General features: G+C 33.1%; 1 protein-coding gene across 2 annotated transcripts in view; it reads left to right on the top strand.

The window, feature by feature from the left end:
- Positions 1 to 90: 90 nt before the first annotated feature.
- The window catches only part of LOC115884847 (chromosome-associated kinesin KIF4), a 17,257-nt gene continuing 5,684 nt past the window's right edge, over positions 91 to 11,663 (top strand). Inside the window, exons 1-11 of one of the 2 annotated variants that reach the window (XM_030903553.1) lie at positions 91 to 146; positions 952 to 1,181; positions 3,282 to 3,545; positions 4,738 to 4,912; positions 5,015 to 5,229; positions 6,201 to 6,410; positions 6,660 to 6,999; positions 8,964 to 9,155; positions 9,220 to 9,406; positions 9,467 to 9,630; positions 11,408 to 11,615. In XM_030903553.1, the coding sequence (XP_030759413.1) occupies positions 953 to 1,181; positions 3,282 to 3,545; positions 4,738 to 4,912; positions 5,015 to 5,229; positions 6,201 to 6,410; positions 6,660 to 6,999; positions 8,964 to 9,155; positions 9,220 to 9,406; positions 9,467 to 9,630; positions 11,408 to 11,615 (2,184 nt within the window). In that variant the 5' untranslated portion in view covers positions 91 to 146; position 952. Of the gene's footprint in view, positions 270 to 951; positions 1,182 to 3,281; positions 3,546 to 4,737; positions 4,913 to 5,014; positions 5,230 to 6,200; positions 6,411 to 6,659; positions 7,000 to 8,963; positions 9,156 to 9,219; positions 9,407 to 9,466; positions 9,631 to 11,407; positions 11,616 to 11,663 lie in introns of both variants that reach the window. The other variant, XM_030903552.1, reaches the window with a different exon arrangement.

Here is an 11,663-nt window from a genome sequence, read left to right as displayed (position 1 = left end):
GATGCATCACTGATGCTTATTCCCACAGACTGGACAAGGATAAATTTGACTAAGTAGAAAATTATATAACACTTGTCACTTGTCAAAAATCAATTTTAAATATCGGTTGTCCGTTAACTCTTTTGCTTCCAGACCGTTGCGTTAACGTAAGTGGGTGTTTATGTTGTCTTGTAAGCGTGTAATCTTTGTTCCGTTTAATTATTTAGTATCATTTTTTAACGTGTAGTATTGTGTGGATTTGTAGATTTATAAGGTACCTTTTATTTGAAGTAAGTACAAGAATAATTTAATACAAAATTAGTCTACAACTGCACGAGCAAAAACAATCATAAAAAAGAAACTCAAACATATTATATAGCATAACCCGGCATCCCGGCAAATCTGGGGGCCAAGGTGGATAAAATTAGATAATAAATGATCTCAGCGGTAATGTTTAGGTAATAATCCCCTATTTAAGCCTTTTAAAAGTCCCATTCAGTCTCAGTGGGGAAAGTTTGAAAAAACGGCCATTTTGCATACCTTAGTTTCTTTTTTATCAACTGATCTGTTTGCATATTTAAGAGAAAATAAAAATATATATTTTACATAGGTACCATAATTTTTTCTCTTAATAGTACCAGAGATATTAGAGGTTTTTTTACTAGATGTTTTATAGATTCTTTAATTTTAATATACATTTTAAACCAAATATTAACTCTATGTACAGGAGATAGGAGATCAATACCTAAACATTTCCTTTGAGATTCGTTAATTATTAACTGTTAATAACTATTTTTTTTTTCATTGTAAATGCTATAATAATTAACAAATGCAGCCTTTCCTCCATGTATACCTCAGAGTAGTAATATAATCTAAGGTCTTTACCAAAGACTGTTCTAAAACGCAGGCAAAGCTTCCAATTTGAAACACCCAGTGTAATATTCAGCTATATTTACAATGCTAATGTTACAGAATGACCGATCCATGCTCAGTTAAAGTTGCTGTGCGTGTTCGACCCTTGGTACCACACGAAATTTCAAAGGGGTGTAAAGAAATTGTTGAAGTTATTCCCGAAAATAATCAACTCCTAGTAAGGTCAGCTGAGAAGGCCTTTACCTTCAACTATGTGCTGGGAACGGACTCAGCACAAGAGGAACTATACGAAAAATGCGTTGCTCCCTTACTAAAAAACCTATTCGAAGGTATATACAGATTTAGTCACTGTAGAAGCATGGCCTGGATTTTAATGTGTAAAAGGAGGGTCCACATTTAGTAACATGTTATATAACATTGCTATTTAACAAGCTACTTATCACATGTCAAAAACCAGGGAGCCGTCCACATTATAGTTTTCGTAATAATGAATCGTTTTGGCAAAGAAGAGGTTCTGCTCGCAGCAGCGGCGTGCGTAATTATTTTTGAACAAAGGGAAAGAAAGTCGAGAAAAAAGCGGTTTTGAGTCCGCCATAGCCTACCAGCAAGATCTAGATACAGTTGAACTCAATTAGTTTATCTTTCATACCGTCATTTAAAGTGAAATAAAAAAAAGCATGATGCATGGTTAAAAATTGATGTAAATGATGTAAAATTGATGTAAAAAGTATGTATTTGGAAAGAGAAAAAGTTGAGAAAAAATGCGTTATCTAATAGGGCCATTCCACAGGGAACAAAAGAAATGCAAATCAGGTTTTAGACGAAGTGGATAATTCAAAATGGTTTGCTTTTAAGTTATTAATGGTTTTAAAAGGCAGAGACACACCACGAGAAACAGCCGAGGCAGGTATTGAAAAGGTAAGCTAATTGAGTTCAACTATATATAGATCTATCTTGTAGGCTATGGCGGACTCAGAACCGCTTTTTTTCTCGACTTTCTTTCTCTTTCTTCAAAAATAATTACGCACGCCGCTGCTCCTAGCAGAACCTCTTTCTCGCCAAAACGATTCATGATTACGAAAACTATAATGTGGACGGCTCCCGGTTTTTTAGTATGTGATATGTAGCTTGTTAAATAGCAATGTTATATAAACATGTTACTAAAAGACAGTGATTAAGCTTAATGGAAAATCAAAAAATGTATTAAATCTAGAAAAAAATTGAGTTGATAATATTTCTTTTAATTTCATTCATCTCCTCCTCTGCCTTTCAGTTCTCTATTTTCTATTTTTCTATCTCGGTATCTACTATTTGGAAAAAATATCTGTTCCCATATATTTGTAGGAAATTGAATTCTCTACAAAAAAAAGGCCTTTTACAATTTTTTTGTAAACCTCACCGTTCGAAAGTTATTAAAGGTTGAAATTTGATTGTTTTAAGGCAGATTTCTTTTTTCTTTTGAATTTTATAACTCGTTAACAAGCAATCATTATGACACGCGCAACTAACGGTTTTGTAGGAAATTCACTGCTCTACAAAAATGGTTAACCATTTTTATTATTATTAACCAGGAATTCCTTATGATTAGTCGATTAAATTAACCGTTTCAAAGATATTCATCGTTAAACTTCAATGCACAATTATTTAAACAGTTTTTGATTAATAATTCGAACAATTCCAATTTATTTTATGAGTTTCGGGAAAAATTTTACAAATTTGAGTTTCTATGAACAAAGATATATTTTAAACTTCTGTTCTATTTTTTTAGCGCTAAGCATGTTTGGGTACATTGAAACAAAAAATTATTGCATTTTTTGTAGGGACAGTAAATGATAATGATAACCAAACTGTTAAAATTATTGTGCATTGAAGTTTGACGATGAATATCTTTTAAACGGTTAATTTAATCGATTAATCATAAGAAACTATTTTTGTAGAGCAGTGAATTCCCTACAAAACCATGAATTGCGCGTATCATAATGATTTTTTGTTAACGAGTTATTAAATTCTGAAGAACAACGAAAACTGCCTTAAAATAATCAAACTTCAACATTTAATAAATTTCGAACGGTGAGGTTTACAAAAAAATTGTTAAAGACCTTTTTTGTAGAGAATTCAATTTCCTACAAATATATGAGACGAGATATTTTTTCCAAATTGTAGATACCGAGATATGAATTTTTCTTTCTAATACCTAATAAGGAAAAAAAAATAAAAAACTGAAAGGCGGAGGACCTTCCTATTAAAATTAAAAGCTCATACATGGAGAGAATTCTTTATTGTGTCTCTCTGTCTTTTAACCGGTCATTTATACTCATCTCTGTCGCACACATTAAAATACAGACCACGGAGATAAAGTGTCCAGGACCGTATAATAAACGCTGAGATATTTCTTTTTGAATGTGAGCTATTTGGGTTTATCCTTTTAGGGCTGAATGTAACGATATTTGCTTATGGACAGACGGGTTCTGGGAAAACCCATTCGATGGGTACTTCATATAATGGCGACGAGAATCCTGGAGTTATACCAAGAGCCATTCAGGATATATTTGATCATATTAAAGATACATTTAGTGTAGATTACACCGTGACTACTTCGTTTACAGAATTATATAGAGAAGTCCTGTATGACTTGCTCTCTAATAGGCCCAAAGAACAGAGCATTCTAGAGCTCAGAGAAGATGTCACCAAAGGTAAGATTCCTATAATTTATGTATGTTTTTTTTTCAAAATACAGGGTGGCCCAAACAACTCTCACAGTATATTCTTCAGATTAAAATAAGTAAAAAAGTTCATACCAAATAAATTATTATTATATAATTAAATATAATAAAATATTATTATATAACTTGGTAATATTTGAAGGATAGTTTCGTCTCGTTGGAATTTGACTTTCGAAAAATCCATTTGCCAAAAATAAGCTTTTTACGTCAAGCAGTTTAAACAGAATCGTGGTTAAGAAATTACCCAACTTTTTGGAACACCCTGTATGATTTTTTAAAAAATTTCAAAATATGTAAAAAACCAAATAAATTATGCTTGTCCAAGCGTTTTCCCGACAGACTAACCGTTTTTTAAATAACAAATATTGTAATATTTGAGGGGCGTTTTCACCCTCTTGGAATTTGAGATTCGAGAAACCCCTCCTTATCGAACCTCTACACCCCACAGTCAATCCGTTTGCCAAAAATCAGCTTTAAACGTCAAGCAGTTTAAGCAGAATCGTGATTACTCAATGGTAATATTTTATGAAACACCCTGTATAAATTTTTAAAAAATCTTAAAATATGTAAAACAACATAATAAAATATACGTGTTTAAGAGTTTTTCCGGAAAACTCACCGGTTTTTAAATAAAAAATATTTTAATATTTGAGGGATAGTTTCACCCCCTTAGAATTCGAGTTTCGAAAAATCCCTTATCGAACCTCTACACCCTAAAGTCAATCTGTTTTCCAAAAATCAGCTTTTTACGTCAAGCGTTTTAAGTAGGATCATGATTAATCAATGACCAGATTTTTCGAAACACCCTGTATACATTTTTAAAAAATCTTAAAATATGTAAAATAACAAAATAAAATATACGTATTTAAGCGCTTTTTCGGAAACTTGACCGTTTTTTAAATAAAAAATATTGTAATATTTGAAGGGTGGTTTCACCCTCTTGGAACTGGAATTTCGAAAAATCCCTTCTTATCGAACCTCTACACCCTAGAATCAACCTGTATGCCAAAATTGAGCTTCTTACGTTGAGTGGTTTAAGCAGGATCGTGATTAATCAGTATGTCAGTCACTTAAGGATTTTATATATTAGTATAGTTTTTTTTTAATATACAGGAAAATAATTTTTTGTGCACACCCTGTATAATTTATTGTATGTTTACAGGCGTCTATATACCGAATATCACAGAATTACCTGTAGAGTCCGCCAAAGAGGTGCTGGACATCCTCATGAGGGGCTCTACCGGTAGAGCCACCGGTTCTACAAATATGAACGCTCAGAGCTCGCGAAGTCATTCCATTTTCACTGTGAATATTGCCATGCAACACAAACTAGACAAGTAAGTCTTCATTTAATTTTAAGGCCTCATATTTCGTTTAGCTGAAATCAGTTATTCAAGAAATATTTGTTTAATATTTAATTATGTTTCTATGTAATTTAGGAGCCAAAACAAAACGGCAAAACTACATTTGGTCGATCTAGCCGGTTCAGAGCGGCCCAAAAAAACGGGGGCCCAAGGTACGACCTTCAAGGAAGGCGTGGATATTAATAAAGGCCTGTTCGTCCTAGGAAATGTTATTAGTGCATTGGGGGACGAAAAATTGCAGAATGGCTTCATACCATACAGGGATAGCAATCTTACTCGACTTTTAAAGGGTAAATATACAGCTAGTAGTAAATTTAAGTATACAGGATCGGTCAAAAAGATGTGGCACATCAATTTTTTTTTAAATACAACCCTCTGCACAATATTGCATATTTCAATTCTTCCTTCAATTTTAAGCAATAATCGTAATACACATAATTTTGTAATTTCCCAACAACGTCAAAATATTTTTCAATATCGTTTGATAGAGAGTTATCCCGTGGTCTAAAAGGAGTTTTTAAGAATGTCAATTATAAACTAGTGTTTAGTGCTAATAATAAATTACAACAATTATTAGGTAATCCAAAGGATAAAACACCTCCACTGGAAAGGTCGGGTATTTATGAAATTTCTTGTAAAGATTGTAATTAGAAATATGTTGGGCAAACTAGGAGATCAATAAGAATATATAAACAAGGATATTAACTAGATTTAAAGAACATTTAGCTCAGATAAGGATATGGTAGACCGGATAAATCTTGCGTTGCTGAACATATTGTTGATAAAGAACATTGTATAGATCTTAATAATTTAAAATTAATTAAACAAGTCTCAAATTACAGGCAATTAGATGCATATGAAAGCATCAGAATTAATAAATGTAAAGATAGTATGAACAGAGACAACGGTCCAATGCATTCAAGTTCTTTGTTCTTACTACTCTAGTGGCGGAAATCTAACTGTTACGCTCGGGTACGATTAGTCTTAATCGTCTAATTGTTTAAGTGATATTTTCAAAAGTCAATAACTCGGAAACGGTTGGTTTCAGGTACATTGTGTGTATTTCGATTTTTGCTTAGAATTGAAACATGCAATAATATACAGGGTTGGGATGTTTAGGTACCCTCTGTCTATGAAAATTTATTATTCGCTAATAGACATTTAAAAACCCTATAACTTTATATTTAACTTTTTGCGGTACCTCGTATATTTTAAGTTATTCTTTTTTCTAAAATATCGATGTTTTTTTTAACTTCTGCAGATTCGCTTGGAGGCAATAGCGTCACACTGATGATCGCCTGTGTCAGTCCAGCTGACTATAATTACGAAGAAACGATGTCAACTTTACGCTACGCCGATAGAGCTAGAAAAATTAAGAACAAGCCTATAGTGAACCAGGACCCCAAAACTGCGGAAATCAATCAACTGAAAAAACAAATTAAACAATTACAACTACAAATTGTTGAACAAGGTAAATATTTATTTTGTGTTGTTTATATAGACCCACATTTTGCGTCGTGTCTTTCGTTTGGTATCAATTATTTTCATGGAAACTTAATTTTTTATTTAAATATCGTCAGTGAAACGTGATAACACCCCCCGATTTTTTTACACCATTTCAATGACACCCTGTATGTCATATTTCTAACATGTCCTTCAAATCCTTCAATTTAATAGCTGTTAGTTACATAGTGCATTTACTGTTTTTTTTTATTTTTAGGTGGACCGGCTATATCGGCTTCGGAAATCAACAAACTCAAAATTGAAAACGAAGAATTGGCCTTCAAAATCAAAGAGTTAAGACATCAACTATCGGCAGCCCTTCTAGATAAAACGGGTCTGCACGAAAAAATCCTGATTCTGCAGAACGCCAACGACAATCTTAACAAGAAACTTGCCGAACTGAAGGATCAATACAACGTCACTTTCAACAATATCAGTTTGGGTCTCGAAAACAACGACGTGCAATGTGTCAAAGACAACATGGGCAAATTGCAGGAAATACAGCAGCATTTCAACGTATTGCACGACGATCAGGTCAAAACAGAAACGGAGATACGGTAGGTGGTAGTATACGGTTCAAATGTACCGGAATTGGAGCCCGAAACGCGCGTTCGTTCCTTCGTTCACACATGTCGGTTTACTTATTATAGGGTGGTCCGAACTGTATTCCGGAAACTTCGGCAGCATATTCTGCAGATAAAAATATGTAAAAAAGTTCATATAAAAATGCTTAGTTTCGGAGATAGAGGGTGTAGAAGTTTCATTTTTATTTCGATTTTTTCCAAATAATTTCTGAAGCAACATCAATATTTGGATGAAAATTGGTGTCTGTGAGTTTCTTGACATGAGAAATTTGATTTTGATATCAATGCGACTCCTATTTGTAGGGGGCGCCACTTACATGTATCTTAACTGTTTTGAAGAGTAATAACTTTTTGTCTGTACCTGTATAAAACTACTGAGTGAAAAAATATACATTGCCGTGATTTTTTACGTAAAAAATGTTTCTTGGTAAAAATCGCCATTCTCAAGATATTTAGAATGTAAATAGCCAATACATGTAATTATTGTTATTTGACTGAATGATAAATTTGGAAGTTTTTTAATTTAATAATATATCTATTGAAAATAATATCTGGTTAAATTAAATAAAATAAAATAATAATACTTTTTAAACAAAATCAATCTTGTTTAAAAAGTATTATTATTTTATTTTATTTAATTTAACCAGATAATTTTGTTTTCCATCGTTATCTTAACAAACTGAACTGAAAATAAACCTGTAGCTTTTAGATAACAATCTGTTAAAAAAAAGTATTATTAAAATCATTATTAAAATAATAAACAACAGCTGAAAGAAATATTTTGAAGAAAGAGAGGCAGAAGTTACGTTAATGTTAATGTGTAGAAAATGCGCAAATCTATGGGTAGAATATTTAATTACATAAAAAACTAGCAAAGTAATGTGAAAAAAAACGCATCATTGTATCTCCACTCATAAACGAGAAATCCCAAAAAACGCACGAAAATGAGACACCCTGTACCCATGTGATGCGCAGTAGTGAACGCAACCTACCGGCGCGGCAGCCAGACCATCCTAAACCTATCTAATAATTAATTACCACAATAATCCTTCAAATCAAATGAAAGTATCAAATTCTACTTATATACACTACGGATCATAAACCCATAAACGCCATCCGTTCTGGTGATAAAAAAAACAAATATTTAATACTTTACTATCAGAATAAAAACGAAAATTCACTTCATAGGCGAAAGCTCTACCCGCCAAGGTAATGGAGACTTACTTAATTTAAAGCGCTAAGTAAAAAATAGAGGATCTTCTTTGGATGCGCAGTAGTGAACGCAACGTGTATCGGCAGCCAGACGGCCTGCACGCTGTTCCAGAGAGCATAATAAAAGATATATCAAAGAGCCAGACGTCTTAAAATACTTTCTCGAAAACGTTTGCTAGCTCTTAGACTATAAGTAATTTAAAAAAAAATGAAGAAACATATTACTAAAAATTGTATTAATCAATAATAAATATGTAAAAAGTAAAAATAAATATGTAAAAATATGTAAAAATTAAAAAAAAACGATTAAAAAAAGTCGCCTTGACTAGGATTCCAACCTGCCTTACTACGGCTCCAACGTCATAGCAGCGTAAAGTCCTAACGCTTTAACCACGCGGCCACCGAGGACTTGAAAGATTCGATGTAAAATTCTTACTTAAAAGATAATGTTTAGTGAAAGTACTTTTTTATTTATAAACATTTATTTAATTCAGTTTTTAGTATTTGTTCTTACAGCGGCAACATAGATACATTATCTGTAAAAATTTCAACTGTCTAGCTATAACGGTTCATAAGATAGACCTTTGTGACGGACGGACGGACGGATAGCGAAGTCTTAGTAATAGGGTTCCCGTTTTTACTACTTTGGGTACGGAACCCTAAAAACAATATTAGAATTTAAAACGATGAAAATAAAGTAGGTTGTAGGTATTATTTTTTTATAGGAATCATGAAGAAACGTTTACCATTTTACTGAACACGACCAGAAATTCGTCAGGAGAAATACCGAAAGAAATGCAAGAAAAACAAGAATGTCACACGACAAGACAGATTGTTTTAAATTCAGAGTTGCAAGAGATATCCAAACAATTGTTACTTAAAGAACAGCTGGCCAAACAGCTTCAAACAAATGCAAGGTAATGACCAGTTATGTCGTATTTTCTCTGGTATAAACTCTAGTTTGTACTAATCTTTGTATAGGTATATGGTCGACGAACAGGCTATGCTAGAAACGGCGAAAAAAATCGAGACGCTGGAAAAAGAAAAGGACGAGTTAATGCGGCAACTTAAAAACGTCAAAACGCAAGAAACTTCTAGCAAACTTGCGGAACAACGAAGAAAGCGCGTTCAAGAACTGGAAGAACAGCTGAAGGACCTTAAGAAAAAGGTTTGTTCCTTCATATTTTGATGATATAATTATTATATTATTACAATATATTTTTTATAGATCAACGAACAGTCTAGGCTAATAAAATTGAAGGAAAAAGACGAACTTAAAATAAAACAGCTCAATCAAGAAATTGTTTCTATGAAATCGATGAAGATTAAACTTTTGAGGCAGATGCGCGAAGATGCCGATAGGTTCCGCAACTGGAAAGTACAGACGGAAAGGTAATATGTTCTTAGATTAGAGTAGATTCTTTGAGATGGTACTTTGTAGTGATGGGAAAAACCGATTAATTTCAATCATCGAGTACTCGAGTATCAAGCGATTGCAATAACCGAGTGATCACTCGAGCGAAATATCGCTCGTATTTAAAAATACGGTTTTCACCCGTCGCATGTTGTAAGTACTCGTTAACGCCAAGCGCCAAGCAGTAAGTTGCGTGCGCAGGGCACATATTCTCTCGGTAATGAACGGCAAGTAGTAAGCAGCGAGCGATTCGCTTGATCGCTTTATTTAGTTTATTTCCAAGCATTTTCGATGTAGATCATAAATTTTGTCCCTCAGATACGCAACGGATAAATATACCAGATGCGTCTCAAAAGTGGCTCACTAAACAACTAGATTTGGTATGTTAATATATGACATAAATTAGGATTGATTGACATATTCAATTGTTTTCGGTCACTTCCGGTTTCACCGGAAATGACTACAACTATGATTTTTAAATGACACCCTCGGTATTTTTTTACTTTATTCGGTAGAAAATGACTCTGAATAGAATGACATATCACATGTCAAACTTTTGACATTTTCGCATATGGTTTATTTGAAATTGTAACATGCGGTTCATAACGACAATTTGACTCGAAATACCAACTGTGTGGTATCAAATTATAACAATATTATTCGTAAAAAAAATGTTTATTCGTAAAAAAAATGAGCCACCCTCCTTCCATTTGAAAAAAATTGAGATATGATCAGAAATACGATTTGGGCATCTTTTAACTGGCCAGGACAAGACACTAAAAACATTAGACGATCAAATCTATTTTTCCAAGGCTCCTTGATTAAAAATTAGTGTTTTTAACACAGACATGGCACTCTAGATTGAGATTTAAAATACAATTTGTTTTTGAGCGAATATGTCAAAAGTTGGCATATGATACGTCATTCTATTTAGAATGTAATTTTCTATCGAATAAAGTAAAAAAATACCGAGGGTGCCATTTAAAAATCAAAATTGTAGTCATTTCCGGTGAAACAGGAAGTGACAGTAAACAACTGAATACGTCAATCAATCCTAATTTATGTCATATACTAACATACCAAATCTCATTTTTTTATCTAAAAAAATAAAAAAGTTATAGGGGCGAGCCACTTTTGAGACGCACCCTACCTGCAATGTATATAGAAAATTCGCTCGGCTTTTTATCGAGTATGTTACATTAAAATCGGATTTCAATTTATTTCATTCTAGGATCGCTTGTGTTCGTCGCTTGGTACTCGTCACTTGCGTCGCTCGTTCATAATCGAACGATGTCGGTTATTACAATAATCGTTTACTCGAGCGAAAGTTATCCCATCACTCTCTAGTCCTTTCCTGATCCTTAGGTTATATTCTCCAATCCAATCTTCAAAGTCTAGAAACTTGGAGACTGAACGCTCCATATTGCTCTCTCTCAATGACCTATCATTGTCTATTACAAGGAATCGACTGTCGATTTAGTCTACTAATGACAATTTTTTTTTTCAATTTATATGCTGAAAAAGTGGTTGTATCTGTAAGCGCGGCTCATGGTTTTGTAGGAAATTCACTGCTCTGTAAAAATGGTTTCTTATGATTAGTCGATTAAATTAACCGTTTAAAAGATATTCATCGTCAAACTTCAATTCGCAATAATTTTAACAGTTTTGATTAATAATTCGACCAATTCCGTTTTAAAACATAGCAGTAGTGAAGGAAATATGAATTTTTACAACTACGTTTATCATTTGATTTAGGGAGTTGGCCAAAGTAAAAGAACAGGGCAGGAAAAAACAAAACGAAATCGCCAAAATGAAGCTAACCTACGAAAAACAAAAAAATGTATTGAAAAGAAAATTCGAAGAAGCGGCAGCGTTAAACAAGAGGCTGCAAAACACCTTCAATAAGCGTAAAGAGGCTCAAGAAATAAGGTTTAATGGAAAAGTCGAAAAAATAGCGGCTTGGGTGTGTACATCGAATAAAAAAAATAAAAACTAGTCAATTAATTCGTTT

Source organism: Sitophilus oryzae, unplaced genomic scaffold, assembly GCF_002938485.1.
Source record: "Sitophilus oryzae breed Bouriz unplaced genomic scaffold, Soryzae_2.0 scaffold_358_pilon_pilon, whole genome shotgun sequence".
In the NCBI taxonomy this organism is placed as follows: domain Eukaryota; kingdom Metazoa; phylum Arthropoda; class Insecta; order Coleoptera; family Curculionidae; genus Sitophilus; species Sitophilus oryzae.
The sequence above is the reverse complement of the archived record's forward strand: the minus strand, read 5'-3'. Positions and strand labels throughout refer to the sequence as shown.